Source organism: Lepisma saccharinum, chromosome 13, assembly GCF_977018435.1.
Source record: "Lepisma saccharinum chromosome 13, izLepSacc3.1, whole genome shotgun sequence".
NCBI lineage: Eukaryota > Metazoa > Arthropoda > Insecta > Zygentoma > Lepismatidae > Lepisma > Lepisma saccharinum.
In genome coordinates, this window is record NC_139241.1 from 40,356,691 (window position 1) to 40,373,903 (window position 17,213).

General features: G+C 38.9%; 1 protein-coding gene across 2 annotated transcripts in view; it reads left to right on the forward strand.

The window, feature by feature from the left end:
* Nucleotides 1-285: 285 nt before the first annotated feature.
* The window catches only part of LOC145997242 (uncharacterized), a 101,251-nt gene continuing 84,323 nt past the window's right edge, over nucleotides 286-17,213 (forward strand). For both annotated transcript variants that reach the window (XM_083134070.1, XM_083134071.1), the window contains exons 1-2: nucleotides 286-437; nucleotides 11,680-11,804. In XM_083134070.1, coding sequence (XP_082990196.1) covers nucleotides 11,694-11,804 — 111 coding nt within the window. In that variant the 5' untranslated portion in view covers nucleotides 286-437; nucleotides 11,680-11,693. The remainder of the gene's footprint in view (nucleotides 438-11,679; nucleotides 11,805-17,213) is intronic.

Sequence of the window (17,213 nt, forward strand, 5' to 3'; positions counted from 1 at the left end):
AAACAAGACGATTCATTGCGCCACCTGCAGCACGGTGTGTCCCCAGTATCTTTCAACCAGTACAAGAAAGGCAGATAAATCAGAAGTCTTCATAGATACCTTTTCCTCATGCTTTTTTTCTTTTTTACCTCAACTTCTTTGGCGAACTTTCATTGGTTACGATGGTTTTGCACGTGCTGCAGCTGATGCAGAGGGGAGGGGAGGGAGGAGGTGGGATGGAAAACGAAAGGGAAAGGTAGACTTGGAGGGGAAGAGAGAGACAAGTTCCCTTTCCACCTTCAAGAAGTGTACGATCTGCAGGAGGCGACTTATAAGGCACTACTTACTCAGCCGCCGTCGCACTGTTGTAGAAGCTGTTGGCTGTTCAAGCTCTTGTGTGGTTGTTCCATTTCCCCCCCTTATCGTCGTGTTCCTTACCAGCTCTGGCTAGAAAACCGGTAAGTACCAGCACCAAACACGTTCCACTGTCCATGTTCTCTCTGTCACTAGGTTAGGAAGTGTTTCAGTGCGTATGGACCTTGTTTGTTGTGGTAGAAGTGTTCGCTGTGGATTGTTTTGGTGTCTGGAAGACGTGTGGAAGTGTTTCAGGACTGAGTTTGGACTCTAGGTTCACTTCGGTGGCTGTTTTCGACGCTGACATGTCCCAGATCTACGCCCAGACGTTCTTGAGAGTGACAATACGCCTTTACCAATGTACATCCTTTCTTGAATGATGGCCTAGCCTTCTTGTGCATCGGTGGAAATTTTGGAGTTTCGTTTTGCAACATTAAGAAGTATACATTTTATAGATATTGGGATACCGAAAAGGAGTTTTGAGTTTGGATGGAAGCAGAGGTTTATACAGAATATCTATCGGAGAGGGGACGCAAGGGAAAATTTAGAGCCAAAATTGTCATAAATCAGGCCTATGTGAAAAATGTACAGAGGTGATGAAATTTAGGACGGTTTTATGGGTTGTTGGGTGTGTGTGAATAAATCACTGGATGAAAGGTACCTCCAAAATGTAACAACTGTAATACCTCAATGCAGATAAAGTACGTAGTCCAAGTACGTACACTCAGAAGCAAAAGTTTAGTTCTGAACCAAAACGAAATCCGTACTGTCTGAGTTTCTAGACTGGAATTTTGATGGTGCTGTACAAAATGGACAAAGTAGTGACATTTTTAAAAATTGATGATCTGAAACATTGAGAACCAGTTTCCTGTTGCAATGCACTATTACTCTTGATTGTACAAGCTTGGAAGATACGTTTCTGGGTACTGCACAGAAAGATATAGGACAATTGTCCCTGCATTCGGGAGGTCGCGTGCTCAATCCCCGTGGCCAGACATTCTGATTAGTTTCCTCGTGGTTGTCTCCTCAGTGAAATGCAGCTCGATGCTGGGACGGTACCTTCATTGAAGTACAGGGATACTTCCATTGTTTTCATTCCCTTGACCGTCTCAGAACAACGTAAATTAAGCCATTTAATATTTATATCCTGTGGCCATGTAAAAAGAACGTACACATGACGTCATATTGTGTTTTTAACTTGTCCATAAGGGACACTTACTGTACGAGAATTTGAATATCGATTAGAAGAAAAAAATGGATGAATCTAGGTCGAGGATATCTCACTTTTTCTACTAGAAATCCATTCACTGCCCTATTTTTTAACGGGATGCCGTTTCATTGGTTACCTGATACCGGACCTTCCCTGAGGTGGTGATTGTAATCAAAGGGTACAGGGTTTGATCCTCGGGAGAGGCGGTGATTCTGATCTCGAATTAAACTATAGGTCCAGTCCCGTCTAGCCTATCTGAGTACAAGTTTTTGCTATCTGGTTCTGTTGTAGAGACTCGAGTTTTCAGGTTCTTAGATGAGGACATTACGTGGCTCATCCTAGGTTCGACACCAGACGCTGTGGATCATTTTCCTTGCCTTCTAAGCGACCTTTAGTTAGTTGTTTGTTTATTTGTGTTCTACCAACGAATGAAGGAACAGAACCAAGCAAGTGAGAGGAGGTGTATGTGGCCTTTGTCGAAAATGTCATCCCAACATCAGCATAAAAGAAACCTAACAAAAGACTTTCATATTTTTTCACTTCAAGTACGAGATCAAAATATAAGATCGCTAGACCATCCTCTGTAGAGGAGTGGTTAGCGTAACGCACGTGAGCAAAGGAGCCCAGGATATAGTCGTGGGTAATTTCCATAATCTCAGGGGCTATTATGTTCAGGCTAATCTTGACTGGATCCAAGTTTAAACCGGGATCCTAAGCATATTGCAATACGCCTCGGCTGGGAATCGTACCCGTGGCCTCCTGATTACAAGGCGATAGCGGTACCACTACGCCATCAGGGAGATGGACTGATCAGGATTGGGACAACAGTTTAAATTGGGATCCGAACCACTGTCCAATGTGCCTCCACCGGGGTTCTAACCCGGAACCTATTGTTTACAAACCTACAATGTTACCATTACGCCATCGGGAAGATAGACAGTCGAGATTGGGCCTACAGTTTAAAGACGGATCGGAATTACTGTCCAATGTATCTCCACCGAGGATCGAAACCGGAATATCTTGTTTACAAGCCGATATCGATACCGCTTCGCCATTGGGAAGGCCCTAACTTCTCTCATCTCTCTCAATTCGTCGCCAACCTTTGTGGCGAAATGGTTAGCACATCGCGGTAGTATCGCAGATGTTCCGGGTTCAAACCCCGAAGTGCTCATAGATGTTCTTTGTGAGAGTTTCTTCATTAATTCCGTCATAACATTACTCATCCTCATAGTCGCGACTAGCCATAAGTGGCACAAATGCGAAGTTGAATAAACAAAATCAAGTGTTCGACTCATAGAAGATCCTTGGTTCGAGTTCCGATCTAGACAAGAGTATTCTTGTTATCGGCCCCTTATCAGTTTCATCCTCATCGTCGCGATAAGCCTAAATAGGCAGAAATGCGACGTAAAGTAATGAAACCACAAATGAAAGTCTTTCAAGCAGTTCAATTGTTTGTTCTGTTCTGAGCAGAGTCGACAATTGAGTGACGCAGGTGATTGAAATGTGTCTTGTCTTTTTTAGGTCGGCAAAGAGAAATCGAATAAGAAAATTGTCCATTCAGTGCAAGTATGTACAGGCTAAGGAATATAGGAAGGAAAATTCTTCCAACAAATTTTGCAACACTTCTTGCCTTTTACCTCGAAGTATGTTCAAAACCGTTCCGCATACAGGAACGATCAGGAAGTGAGCCGGGAGTGTTTTTCGACAGTGTGTGAATATGTGTGAGCGAGTCATTTGTACACGTTCAGTATACTCTATCGCGTGCGAAGAATGTATTAAAAAGTGTTTCAAACTTGAAACACGCTTGGATGCTGTTGCAACATTCCCCGCATTCGAACAACATTTTCTCTTCTTCTCTATCTTTTTTGTTCACGTTCCCTTCATTTTAGCTTTTTTTATCACGTTTTCCCTTTCTCTATTTTGTTCTCAGTCGTGTGAGCTCAATCTCCTCTGTACTTTCATCTTCATTCAAATTCTTGTCCTACTGCATGCTTTACCCTATCTCCATTATTTCTTTTTCTTTTCTGTTTCCCATCTTCTCTTTCTTTACAATTTTCTTCTCTTGTTTGTTAATACAGTAAAACCTCGTTAATCCGAACTTTGCTTAATCCGGACAGGCAGAAGGCGAAAGAAAAAAAAGAAAGCAGAATACAAGGTTTTAAATGTGGCTAGAAGTCAACAAGACAATTTCCCAAAGAAAAGGCAGTCAACCACTGATGAAATTCTGTTTCCCGCGGACTTTGTACTGTACTGTATAGTGTATTTAGGCCTATACCCTTTAAAACCTGCATAATAAACATGTTTTCTTGCTATAAACGTAGTTTTAATGCACTTTCTTCTGTTCGTTAGATTACTTGAGTTAATCCGGACTTTCGTTAAACCGGTCAACTTATCCCCCCTCATTAGTCCGGATTAACGAGGTTTTACTGTATATTCTTTCTGTATTTATCGGGTATCCCTGGTACCATAAACGCCATGTATTCAAGAACCCTCGCCTTGACTTCTGGTGAAGGTGCAGTGGTTCGAATCCCACTTTTAAACTATTACGTTATATATCTGTGTAAAAAAGGAAACTCGATGCAAACTTTGCCCTTTGAAATTATCTATTTTTCTTTTTCTTTCATGTTCTATTTTCGTATTTGTCCTTTGATTTCCCATTTATCTTCCTTTCTCTTTGTTTGTAAGCCGACCTCCGTGGCGGAGTGGTTAGCAAAGTGCGCTAAGACTCCAAGGGTCCCGGGTTCGAATCCCGGCTCAACCATGGGTATTCTTTGGGAGTGTCCCTTCATCAGTGTCACTATGTCAACTTCATCTATGGGCTTCCCCGATGGTGCAGTATTAGCGTCGTCGTCTTGTAATCAAGGGGTCCCGGTTTCGATACCCGGAGGAGGCACATAGTGGTTCGGATCTCACTTTAAACTGTAGGTCCAGTCCCGATAAGCCTTACTGTGCATAAAGTGGACTTAAAACACCATATCAATCAACCTCATCTCTGCGATTAGTCATAAGGGGCAGAAAAGCGAAGTATAATAAACCCAATCAATCTTTGTTTATAATTTTTCATAAATTATTTTAAGCAATTAAGATACTTAAGTTGACAAGTATCGATTTGCTTAATGTTGCTTACACCTTGGTCTATTATTATAATAATTATGGAATTGATGTTAATGCATTATTTCCTGTATATGTTAAGGCTATTTTATTTCAAAATTTAGTCTCGTCAATTTATGTAACTTTACTAACACCTTCATAACTGATAATTAATAATAGCTAGTTTTTAATTAATATTTTTCGCAAGTAATGAAATATGAAGTTATTGTGTGCTTTAGTTCATCTTCCGTTTGTGTGTAAATGTCCTTAAATTTGGCCGATCTACGTGGCGGAGTGATTAGCACAACACGCTATGATGCAACGAGGTCCGGGTTCGATTCCTGGCATGGGTATTCTTTATCAGTGTCCTTTCATCATCGCGATTAGCCAAAAGTGTAAGAAAAGCGACGGAAAATAACCTAACTAAATGACTAAATCATTCTGACAGGAATAACTCAATTTAAAACTGCAAGAAATGCTTCAATTTCGCTGGAACCGTGGCCCTTCGTGATTGGGGACATGCATAGCCAATGCCTCGTGCGTGCGTTTTGGTGACTTTGGAGTTACGCAATAATTTCGCCGGCTTCTTACCTCACACACACACAGGAGCGTGATGTGGCGGTTTTGAAGGCTAACACGCAGGGAAACGTGATTTGATATCCGAAAGCACACATTACCGACTCGCGATTCTCAAACCCAGCTCCACTGCGAGTGGCTTTGGGGTAGGTTCGATGCCAAACGACCAAAATGTGATTATTTGAAAGACTTTCTCCACCCTCGTCTCCTCTGTACGCCAATTTTTGTCGTCTCTGTCATTCTGCCCTGTTCCGAGAATTGAATAACCACTCTTGACTCTTTGGAGGTTTCGTCTTACATAATGTACATACTAAGTCCTCCTTGTCTTTCGGTGAGCCAGGCTGCTGGCATTTTCTCCTGCTCCACATTTTGTTCTCTTATCCAACCCGTTTTGCTTTCACTCAGTCCTCTAATGGTCTTTTTAAACCTCCGAATCACGTTCTCTTTGCTGCTAGCACCGTTGCTTTTCCTTGTGCGACTTGGCGTGCCTTGATCTGGCGTCCTTCAACATTAATACGCGTAGGTTTCGGTGTACAGTTAAGTATATGCGATATACAGGGTGATTCAGTACAAAACGTGCAAAACTGATTTAGTTTTGATGCGTACTTTATGCACAAAAAGTCTAATCCGGATTGGACATTCAGTTTAAAGTAGGATTCGAATCGCTTATGTGCTTCTGATTGATTTAGTTTATTTTACTTCTCTCTTCTGTCACTTTTGGCTAATCGCGAAAATGAGGATGAAAGATGACAAGCTGAAAATGACGAAAGGACAATCCAAAACATAAATATACAGCCCCAACATCCATGCAATGCAGTCCAGGGTATACTACGTAGAAGCGAGGTTGACATTCCTTACACATAGATCCAATGTGTGCCTTCAAGTGGTATCGAACCCGGAAATCTTTGATGTAATGTGAGTAGGGACATTTATTCACATCGGTTTATGCATATGATTTACATGCTTGTACATTTGAAAATTAGTGCCTTTGCACTGAGACCACGTACAATTAGGTATGTCACAACAATTGTTCAAAATTTCAGTGACGAACCAAAACAACGACGTACGACATTCAGCCGCACCCTTTGCAATATCACTGGCCTATTAACAAATCACATCACAGCGGTGACAGTCCTGGCAACTTATTCCATGTCCCTGTCCACTGGGGCTCTCATACGCTAAACAAGTGATCTTAGATATCCCCAGACGATAACAATCGAGTGGATTCAGGCCGAGTGTCCTAGTAGGCCAATTCAGCGAGTAGGAAAAGTTGGTTGCAGACATCCACATAGAAATGAGGCGATGCTCCATATCTCAGTACGGCGCCGGCTTGTTTCCCACCCTACGTTAATCTCTTTCAGGTCTTTCGAAAGGATTTATTTTCATTCCTCTTGGTTGCTGTTTGCCAAAAATGACAGAAAAGCAACGTAAAGTAAACCAATGAACCCTGTTTTGCTATCGTCCCAAATTTCCGTAACGTCAGCTATTGTTATGATAATTTTCTTCACTACTTTCCCTGCAGACACATGCTTCCGCTTCATTTCTCAAATTCTCTCATTCCATTGAGCCCGGTAGAGTGTGATGTCTTTCCTAACATCCCCAGCCGACTTATAAAGTCTAGCTAGCGAGCGTACCAACAGTCTAGACGGTGAGCAAGAGCGTTGGCGATAGGCGCTGGGTTGAGATGACGTCATCATCTCGCTTGCTCATTGGATGCTTCAGGAGTTACGACTCGCTCCTAAGCTACCAATATAAAACAGCCAGGGATGTTACGGAAGTAAGCTGACTCTACCCGAGTTTAATTTTGCACATGACTCGATAGTAAATGCCTCTTCTCGTGTGCAGAGTGCAGTCTCATCATTTAGTTCCAAGGCCGCCAATCTCTTCATCATGAAAGATGCCTGCGTGTAACTAGCGGTTTACACATCACTTGGATCGTTTCATTCTCTCGTTGTTAACTTTTGTTTGTACTCGTCATGCGAAAAAGGCGTTATGTAATAAGTGGTTCCTGCCTCTGGGAATCCTTGAAAAGGAGATTTCTTACATTCTTAGCCTTGAACCCGTATGTGTGCACACGCGTGGTTCTGCAGTGCGTGGAAGGTGAGCTTCAGGTCTGGTAGTACGCCTGTCCCCCACTCCGCATCTCACATATATTTTTTTAAAAAATATACTTTGACTATGAACGCTATCTTTATCTTCTTTGTCTTCTGAGGCGCTACAGCTCTGTATGGGCTTTGTCCTGCTCAATTACATTCTTCTCTATTTAACCCCCTTTTTTCAGTTCTGGATCTTCATGCATCTTGTGTCATTTCTAACGTCATGTATCCATCTGGTCTTGGCTCTTCCTTGGGATCTTGTACCAATAGGTTTCCAGTTGTAAATTTGCTTTACAATTCTTTCCTCTCAATGTGACCCAACCAGCTGTCTTTGCGCTTTGATGTATTTTCTAATATTCTTATATTTTATAATATATCAAGTTCTTCATTTGTTTTTATTCGCCATATGTCATTAGACTGTCTTGTTGGTCGATATATTTTCCTTATTATCTTTCTTTCAAATATCATCAGTTTCCGAAATATATCCTATTTGAGCACTCAGGTTTCACAGCCATATGTAAAAACATATGGTACAGTTTTAATTTTGTTTTCCTGGAAACTAGTTTAGATTGGAATATCATTTTATTTGAATAGTATGCTCTGTTTCCAGCTGCAATCCTTTCTTTAATTTCTTCTTCAATTAAATTGTTTCCATTTCTATTGACCCGAGATATTTAAATGACTGAACCTGCTCTATTTGCATTGTGTCTATATCTGCTTTTTGGTCTTGGATTCTTCTTCTTGTACACCTCATATATTTTGTCTTATTTTCATTCACTATTAATCCATATTTCACTGCCTGTTGCTTTAATTTCACAAGTGAGTCAACCATTGATTGCTTAGTTCTTGCAGTAATTAAAACGTCATCTGCATATGCACAAATCTGTCTTAATCTTGTTGAAATGTTGCCTCTAATTTCCAGCTTCTGAATTATTGCCTCCATAACTATGCTAAATAAAATTGCTGATAATGGATCTCCTTGTTTAACTCCTCTGTTAATCAAAAATTTCTCACTCAGGTAGTTATTTATTTTTACTCTGCAAGGTCAAATTTATTAATCTTATTAATTTATTCGAGACATTAAATTTCTTTAAACATGTAGTAATTAAATGTCTATTTACTAAGTCAAAGCTGGCACAAAATCGATAAATATATTATGCAGTTCAATATTATGCTCATGATATTTTTCATATATTTGACGTAATATAAGTATATAGTCAAGTGTGGATCCATTTGGTATAGAACCAATTTGGTATTCACCTAGCGTATTTTCTGTAATTTCATAGATCCTATTTTGTAGAAGAATTGCAAAGGTTTTTTTATGTGACATTTAGAAGCGTAATTGGTCTGTAGTTACTACACTGCAACCTGTCTCCTTTTTTAAAAAATTAGGCAGATGATAATATGTAACCATTCCTGTGGCATTTCTTCCTTATCCCATATGTTGAGTATCAATTTATAAATTTTGTTCCTTCGCATGTATCCTCCATGTCTTATTGGTTCCGCTGGGATATTATCTGAACTGGGTGACGTATTCATTTTTAAGGATTTTATGATTTTATTTACCTCATCATATGTTGGAATAGGTCTTCCTCTGGTGTCTCATGTAATTCATCTTCAGAAAAAAGTTCTCACAATTGAGTAAATCCTGAAAATACTCTTTCCAACAGAGTAGTACTTTTTATTTTTCAGATATTATTTCTCCCAACGCGTCTTTACATGCTGGAGTTGCATCAGTGTAGTTCCCTACATGCAATTTTACAGCCTTAAAAAAAAATTTCTGGAGTCATTTCTTCTATTCAATTTCTCAATCTCTTTAGCCCTAATCTTGTTATTTAGCCATTCTTTTTTCTTCTTTTTGCATACATTGTTAGCAATTTTTCATATATTTTCATAATCTTCTCGGTTTGCCCTAGTTTGTCTTTGTAGGCATTTTTGTCTTGCAGCATTTTTCTGACACATTACCATTTTGCATTCATTATCCCACCATTCATTCTTTGGTTTTCGTTATTGTGTTTGTATTACATCAGTTGCTCTTTTCAGAACGACTTCTATGATTATCCCCCAATCATCATTATATCTTGAGTGTCGATAATATCTTCCAAATTTTGACTCAATTATTCTCTATATTGTTTCAGCACTACTTTACTTTGCATATTGCTTCTATTCCATTTTATTTGTTGTCCTGGGTTCCTTTCTCGTACAGGCATTAATTTTTGTTTGATTACTTTGACAAAGAAATTGTTTGAGTCACAGTTCAGTCCTCTCATTGTTTTTACGTCCTGTATCATTTCTTTTTGTGATTCATTTACTAGAACGTGGTTGATAGTTCTTCCATCTGGGGACACCTAGGTACCTTTATTTATCTTTTTATGTTTGAACCGTGTACTCATTATAGCCATATTGTTTGCAATAGCATGATTACACACTAATTCTCCATTGTTATTGGATGTCTCATGTATGTTTGCCTGATACTTCATTAAATGCATTCTCTTTTACTATCTTTATAACCATATACAATTTTCACCGAAGTTCCCGGGTTCGAGTCCAGGCTTGGTCATGGGTGTTCCTTGTGAGTGTCCTTTCATCAATGTCATCACCTCACCGATGATGTAGTGACAAATGTCATCCACTTGTAATCAAGGGATCCAGGGTTCTATACACGGTAGAGGCACATAATGGTTCAGATCTGACTTTGAACCGCAGGTCCTCCAGTCTTTCTGTGCTAAGGTGGATTTAAATAGCAAACTCTTAACAAACAATCAATCCTCATCGTCAGTTATTCAAAAGTGACAGAAAATCAACGCAAACTAACAAAAAATACCAACCCAGTATTAAGTTTAGAACTTCTGTTGATATTTTTTTAGTAACCCCCTTCCCCCATCCGTGAGTAACTCTGCTTCTCACTTTCTAAAAACTTTGTAGTATGCCTTATTACATTACTCTCCACACCAATCCTCAACTACAACCAAGCTCATTGAATCATGGGAAATGTAAAAAAAAGATGCATTCCCTGATTGCTCTTCATAGATGGCAGCACAATATCGTATTAGTTTTTTTTAAAACTTAAGAGTACATAAAAAGTGAATGTGCAATTTATTGTTACAGCGTAATAATACATAATAAATATGTTCTAAAAGAAATTGAAGTATATAAGCTCTTGCTTCACATTTTGTTTCTAATTTATAATCAAATCTGTATCTAACTCAGGTAAATAACTGTTAAGTGTTTATTTATATCAGATCATAAATACTATTTCTAATATGGAAAAATTATTCACTTTAGATGTACTGTACATAATGGAGAATATAAAAATTTGTTGGGTGGCACTCACTCATCTCACTCACAATTTATGTATGTTTGTTTACCATGTAATTCATGTAGTTAAGAATTTTGCCTAGAATGGCTCCTAATGAGTCTATCCTGATTGGCAAATTTATTTTTGGTTGCGGAAAGAACGTCTAAGAGCAAATTATGTACCCAGTAGATGAATCTGCATTTTTGCAGTGTCAGTCTTTGTAGTAATTCTCGAAACTTTGTGCACCTTTTTGGTTAATCGCACCAATGAGGATGACTGGACGGAATAGTCAACATAACCTTACACTTGCTGTGGGTGTAGGAGGCGCCAGAGCCTTGTTAGCCTGCAAGAGTACAGTGTCCAGAGTACACTACGAGGGAAAATTCCTTGACAATACACCATTACATTTAGTGGACGAATTAGTGTGATGCATATGTTTACTCCAGAATAACAAAGATAAAGTTCCTATCTAAAATAATATTAATTAAATATTGACGATTTGTATCAAACGTCACTATTCTCCATGCACTGCAGAATCGAAGATAATGTAAACAAAACCACGTGAAACGATGTTGATACAAAAACCACCCGGTACCCATTTATGATATGAGACTGAGTGAAACCCAGAGCCTCTCCATCAAGGAGGCTTTGTTGGGAAAATCCCTCCTGAATCATTCATATCTTGAATCGAACCCAGGTCTCCCAGATGTCAGTCAAAATGATAATAATAACAAAATAACCAACTTGAAAAAAGTTTACATAAATTATAATACATTTTAGATGTCCAAAAGTCGTTCAAAACATATCAAAACATTAATGTCCATCTTTGGATAAAATGGGAATATGTGTTGTATATAAAACATGAGACCTGTTTCAAAGAAATAAAAAACATAGATATTGTGTATGTTCCTTGAAGATTTGTGCTTTATTGGTGCTAAATATGATGGTTTAATTCAGATGTTCATTGATTTCTGCTACGCTTACCTCCCTTCAATGCACGGACATTTTCTTTTATTATATGTGTACAGAACCAGTTAGATATGTCAACATTACATATGTTCTCTTTTTTCTTTCAGAGGATCCTTCCAAAATGAGGACCTTTACCGTGTTATCTTTTGCCCTTATTCTTCACGTCGCTCTCTCCCTTCCAGTGAACCCTGAAGTTTCTCAAGTCGCCATTGCACAAGAACAAGAACCACAGGTGAGTACATTCCACAAGTTTCGTTTTTGATATATCACACGTGACACCCAATGCGTGGGTTTATGAAGATCAGCATTGTACTACTCAGAACAGTGGCAACTTGGCTTGTCGATAGCATTTGTTGTGTACCAGGAAACAAAAATTTTCTTTCAACAGGTTCGTGCATTGGTGCTGAAAGAGCCAACTTTGCTGGATCACATTGACAACTTTCATTTGGTTTGTTGTATGCATTTTTGTGATTTGAACATTTTGTATAATTACACACACACTGGCAACGCTGCGTGATTTTGCTCCAACAGATGGCGGGCATTTTTCCGAGTTCACATTCCAGACCGTAAAATTTTAACGGTAGAATATTGTAAATTTTACGATAACTTACAAAAGTATGGTCGACGAAATTTGTGACAACAAAAGATGGCACTCGTTATTTTTATCGATCTATAATGGATGAAATGCTACGAAAATATTCATGAATCTTATTGAACGTCCTTAGTTTGTTGGAAATTAGTTCAATGAAAGTACGAAACTTTGAGGTACAAATTAACTTAATATAGATTATGTCTGTCTAACTTCACTTCTTGAATCTCATTTCCTTTACTGCGAGAAAATCCAATTATAAATATGTTTAACCACCACAAATATATTTCCTTTTCTGATTGTAACTATAAATCAATGATATTTATGTAACTTTATAATTTGAATGTATTGCCTTCAATAGCAACAACTACAAATGTAGGACACCTCACAAAGCTCACATGAATCTATTGCCTTCACTAGGAGTAATTATTCAACTTTACCTACATCTATAGAATTCACTAGAAACAACTATAAACAAGGACGTCCGGAAGGTGGCAAGGGGGCTGCCTCCCTTGGAAATAAATGTCAATGTAAAATTATTTGTTCGCACATATAATTTCATTATAGTCATTTATGTCAGTTATTATGCTGGCATTGCAAACTTCAGGAGTGTTTTTTGATAGGGGGAAATATTCCCCCCTGGAAAATAGCTTGCTTGCTCCTCCCTGCGCATTTCCATGACTATAAATGTGAGGTATACATACTATATATATATATATATCTTACTTCACCGCTTGGATCTATTCCCTTCACTAGGAACAACTATAGTTCATATTTATCTAATCATTACAATCTATTTGCATGAATTTGTGGTTTATCTTGTATATCCTCTTGCTCCCGGAGTTCGAATCCCGGCTTGGGCATGGCTGTTCTTTGTGGATGTCCCTTCATCAATTTAATCATCGCTCATCTTCATCTTCGCGATTAGACAAAAGTGACAGAAAAGCTACTTTAAATGACAAAAACCCAACCCAATCTTGTGTATCCTCAATCGTACCTGGCAATTCTATCATTTTTCCCCAACTTGAAACAATATGCCACAGCACTTCCGTTTTCCTTCAGCAGGTTATTAATTGTGTGGAAACCTGTCAGATAAAAAGTAACTTATCTATGGAGTAAGCTCAAACTTTCAAGACAACAATTGCATTTAGACAGTTTCCTTCCACACGTCAATTTACACAAAGGCGCCGAAACCAGTTTGAAATTAGTTTGTCAACATTTTATTTTCACGACAGCTTTTGTAACCCGTACTATCTTTATTCCAAGTGATCAGAATTACTTTTCCAGCTCGAAAAAATAACGAATCCGTTGTTTACCTAACTGCTGCTGATATGTCTCCAGTTTCGTCGTCAGGAGCAGATAAAACCGACCACTTTCTCTTCGAGAGGTCGGAAGGATGGTTTACTGACCTCTTCTTGGACTACCTCAAGCATTCACTTCCGGTATTCAAAGGCGCGCGCGGGAGGAGAGGGGGCCAGAAAACATATGCTACTTTGCATAATAATGTCGAATATATTTCTCCTCTTTGGATTTTTTTTTGTTTGCCCTTAGAATCTTCAGGAATCTCGTCCGTGTTTGTTTTTTTCTGCACTTCAGCGTCCACGTTACATCCTGTCCACTTTCTAACGGTTACCTGCGCGTAACATATTACGTATGCGCAGAGTACAAATAAAAAGTAGAGGTTGCATATATATGTTACGTTAGGGAATCGGACGTTTTTCTTTCACATGTCCACTCTCTCTCACCCTCAATCTACTGTATTGTATCAGCTTAATTTTACGTCGCTTTTCTGCCACGTTTGGTAAATCGCGACTATGAGGATGAGTGATAATTACTTGAGATTTACGAAGTGATATTTATAAATATACATCGAGACGATACAGTAATGTTCACAGAGGATTATAGTGACTGCTGGTGCAGACTCCAGAAACTCGTTAGCCTGCTAGAATGAGGTTTCTAGAATGGATAGAGGTGACCTTTGAAGAGGTGCAAAGGTGCAAAGGTAAAATTTCATTCAAATTTGGGGCCTCCCGATAGCGTGATGTTAACGTCGTCGCTTTGTAATAAAGGGTTTGATACCCGAAGGAGGCACATTGCACAGTGGTTCGAATACCACTTTAAACTGTAGGTCCAGTGCCCATTATCCTATCTGTGCAAAAACTGGACTTAAAACAACAAGTCAAATTCATTCAAAATTTCATGCTCTTGCATAGTTTACGAAGAGGATATTGAAGGAAGTTTGGTATGGTATGTATGGGTATGTGGATAGGTACAAACGTGCTGGGTTCTTTCATCGCCAGCAGTTCGTGGATAAATTAGTGTCTTCCCGATGTCATAGTTGTAAAGTCGTCGCCTTGTAATCAAGGGAATACGTGATATATAGTAGTTCGGCATATAGTAGTTCGGATTCCACTTTAAACCACAAGCCCAATTCAGATTAGCTTTTCTGTGCATAAAGTGGACTTAAAAACCAATTCAAACACGAACAAACTCAATGCAGTGATACGCTAACCGCTACGCTACGCTAACTATATCTACAGTTTGAAGCGTGATATCGGAAAACATGACTGGCAACACTTACTAGACTGAAAACGTTAACATAGCCTGATATCGCGTTAAAAATAACCACAGTTAAGAGAAAGGACAATAGAACGGACCGTTAAAAAACAAAAGAAACGCGGTGATTTCAACAAGCGAGTTGGCAGTATCAAGATGAAAAGATGTATGTGATTCTTTCGTGCTGTCCCTTCAAGAATACCTGCTTCATTTCCATATTTGATTCTCTTAGCTTGAAAACAGGAAGAGTCATGGGCGTCCGGAAGGGGGGGCAAGGGGGGGCTGTGGTCCACCCCTGGAAAATGAAAGTCAACCAAAAAATATGTATTTCACACATATGATTTCATTTTAGCCACAATAATATGTGTTAATTATTGCATGAAGACCATAAATTCAAATTTAAGCAATGTTTTTTAGGGAACACCACTATTTTCGGGAAAATTTGCCTTCGTTTGCCCCCCCTGGAAAAAAATACCTTCCTTGCCCCCTCCCTGAAAAAAATCTTGCATACGTCCATGGGAAGAGTATAATTATAATGGAAGGATTTACTTGCTACTTAAAAAGCATATTAATGTTTCCCACAGACTACATAATTTGTCTTGCAGAAGTATGTTACAATTTGTTCTTAGATACTCTTAAAAAGCATGCTTCTGTGTTGCATGTTTTGTTCTCAAACAAATTTGTTCTCTGCACTGCAGTGTTCGTTATCATCAAAGTGTGCTCTGTGATGCACAATCCGGCTACATTTTAAAGTTTGCATTTGTATTGCAGAGGCTGGCTACATTTTGTTCTCAAGTAAAATTTGGCCCTATGTTACCGAAAAGGGCTACATTTTCTTCTCTATTTAAGTTTTGCTCTGTGCTGCAGATCTTGATTGCATTTCGTCGCCCCTCCCCCGCCCCGCCCCCGCTCAGGAACGTTCATTGTTGCGTTGGGGAAAACGCTCTCACTCCATCGTACAGCACATTCGAAACACGAGTAACTTGGTTCTTTTTACTACATTTCGTGCTTTGGTTTACACAATTCTCTGGTTGACTCGACATGGTTTTAGAGAGCGGATGTGTGTAACTATACGTGCATTAGAAACAGTCGCGTGTGTTACACAACTTGTTCCGTCCTCTGTATGCTAATTACGGACCGAATTCTCGCAGGAAAAAAAAACTCTACACGGTTGAGATTTTTGAAGAAACTTAAGTGGTCGAGCGCGTTAATGATAGACTTTCCATCTCTCCTATGAAGTTCCCGTTCGAGTCGTTATAATCACTCATCCTTGTCGTCGCGATTAGCCAAAGGTGACAGAACAGCGACACTAAATAACAAAAATACAAATGTCATCTATACAGGAATGTTGCCTGCATGCGATAAAGCCACACTGCTATATTGAATTTGTGCGACCTTATGACCTGTACAGCTACGAGCAATATATCCATGAGTAAAAACTGCACCAGAACTAACACATAGAAAAACAACTAGTTTTCAGGAGTCACGTGGTTTTGTTTATGTTAACTTCGTTCTTACGGTGGTTGGAGAATAATCCTACTTCCTTCAAAAAGTCGATAAAGTAGATAAAGTTACTTTATTCCTGACAAGTTTGATGATTTACGAAGAAAAGTGTTGCCAATTCCTGTACAAAGTAACTGACTTAAGAATACAGCTACTCATTTTCGAAAGTAACTCAGTATCTGAAAGTAACTGTTATTTATTTTTATGGCTACTTTCTTCTAATAAATATATGTTTCTGGTATATAATATAAGTCTTCATATATTTATAGTTTTAGAAAAAAATAAAAAAAAATGATGGATGCTTGAATCATTTTAATTCGAAATACAGTTCTTATGCCAGCCAGCATATAATAGGATCAAATTCACTTGCACTATATTTCTGTTCCATTTCTAGCTCAATAAGATTCACTCCTCTACAATGACTTCATCCTAGCTCGATTAACACGTTACAAATTAATGCAGAAGCGTAACCGAAACACTGAAGTCTTCGCGCACAATTTGAAAAAAAGACGAATTGCAATAAAGCGTGTTGGATATTTTAAATTTAGCATGCAATCGAAGCCCAGCTTCCTTGCCTAAGCCGATTCTACGAAAATCCTTTCACTTTAACATCCAGAGAAGACACGTGGAAACAGATTTGTCAAATTTAGATTCTCCGCCCCACGTTATAAAGTTTCAAGATAACAATTTCCGTGTTGTAAAGAAACTGTGGATAATGTTACTTCTATTGCGAGAAAGTAAGTTTCTTACCGCTTATTTTTAAAAGTAGATAGTTAGAATTCCTCAAAATAGTAACAGTAACTACTGAGATACAGGATTCCAAAACCGGGGGGCAAGGGAGGGCAAATACAGTATATTTCCCTTTGTAGATAAGGTTTAGCAGAGTGCGGGGGCAAAAGTGACGAAAAGTGTGGGGGTGACTGCCCCACCTTGCCCCCTTATCGCCGCCACTGCTGAGATACATGACCCACTAACGTCTTTGCCTCACGAAAA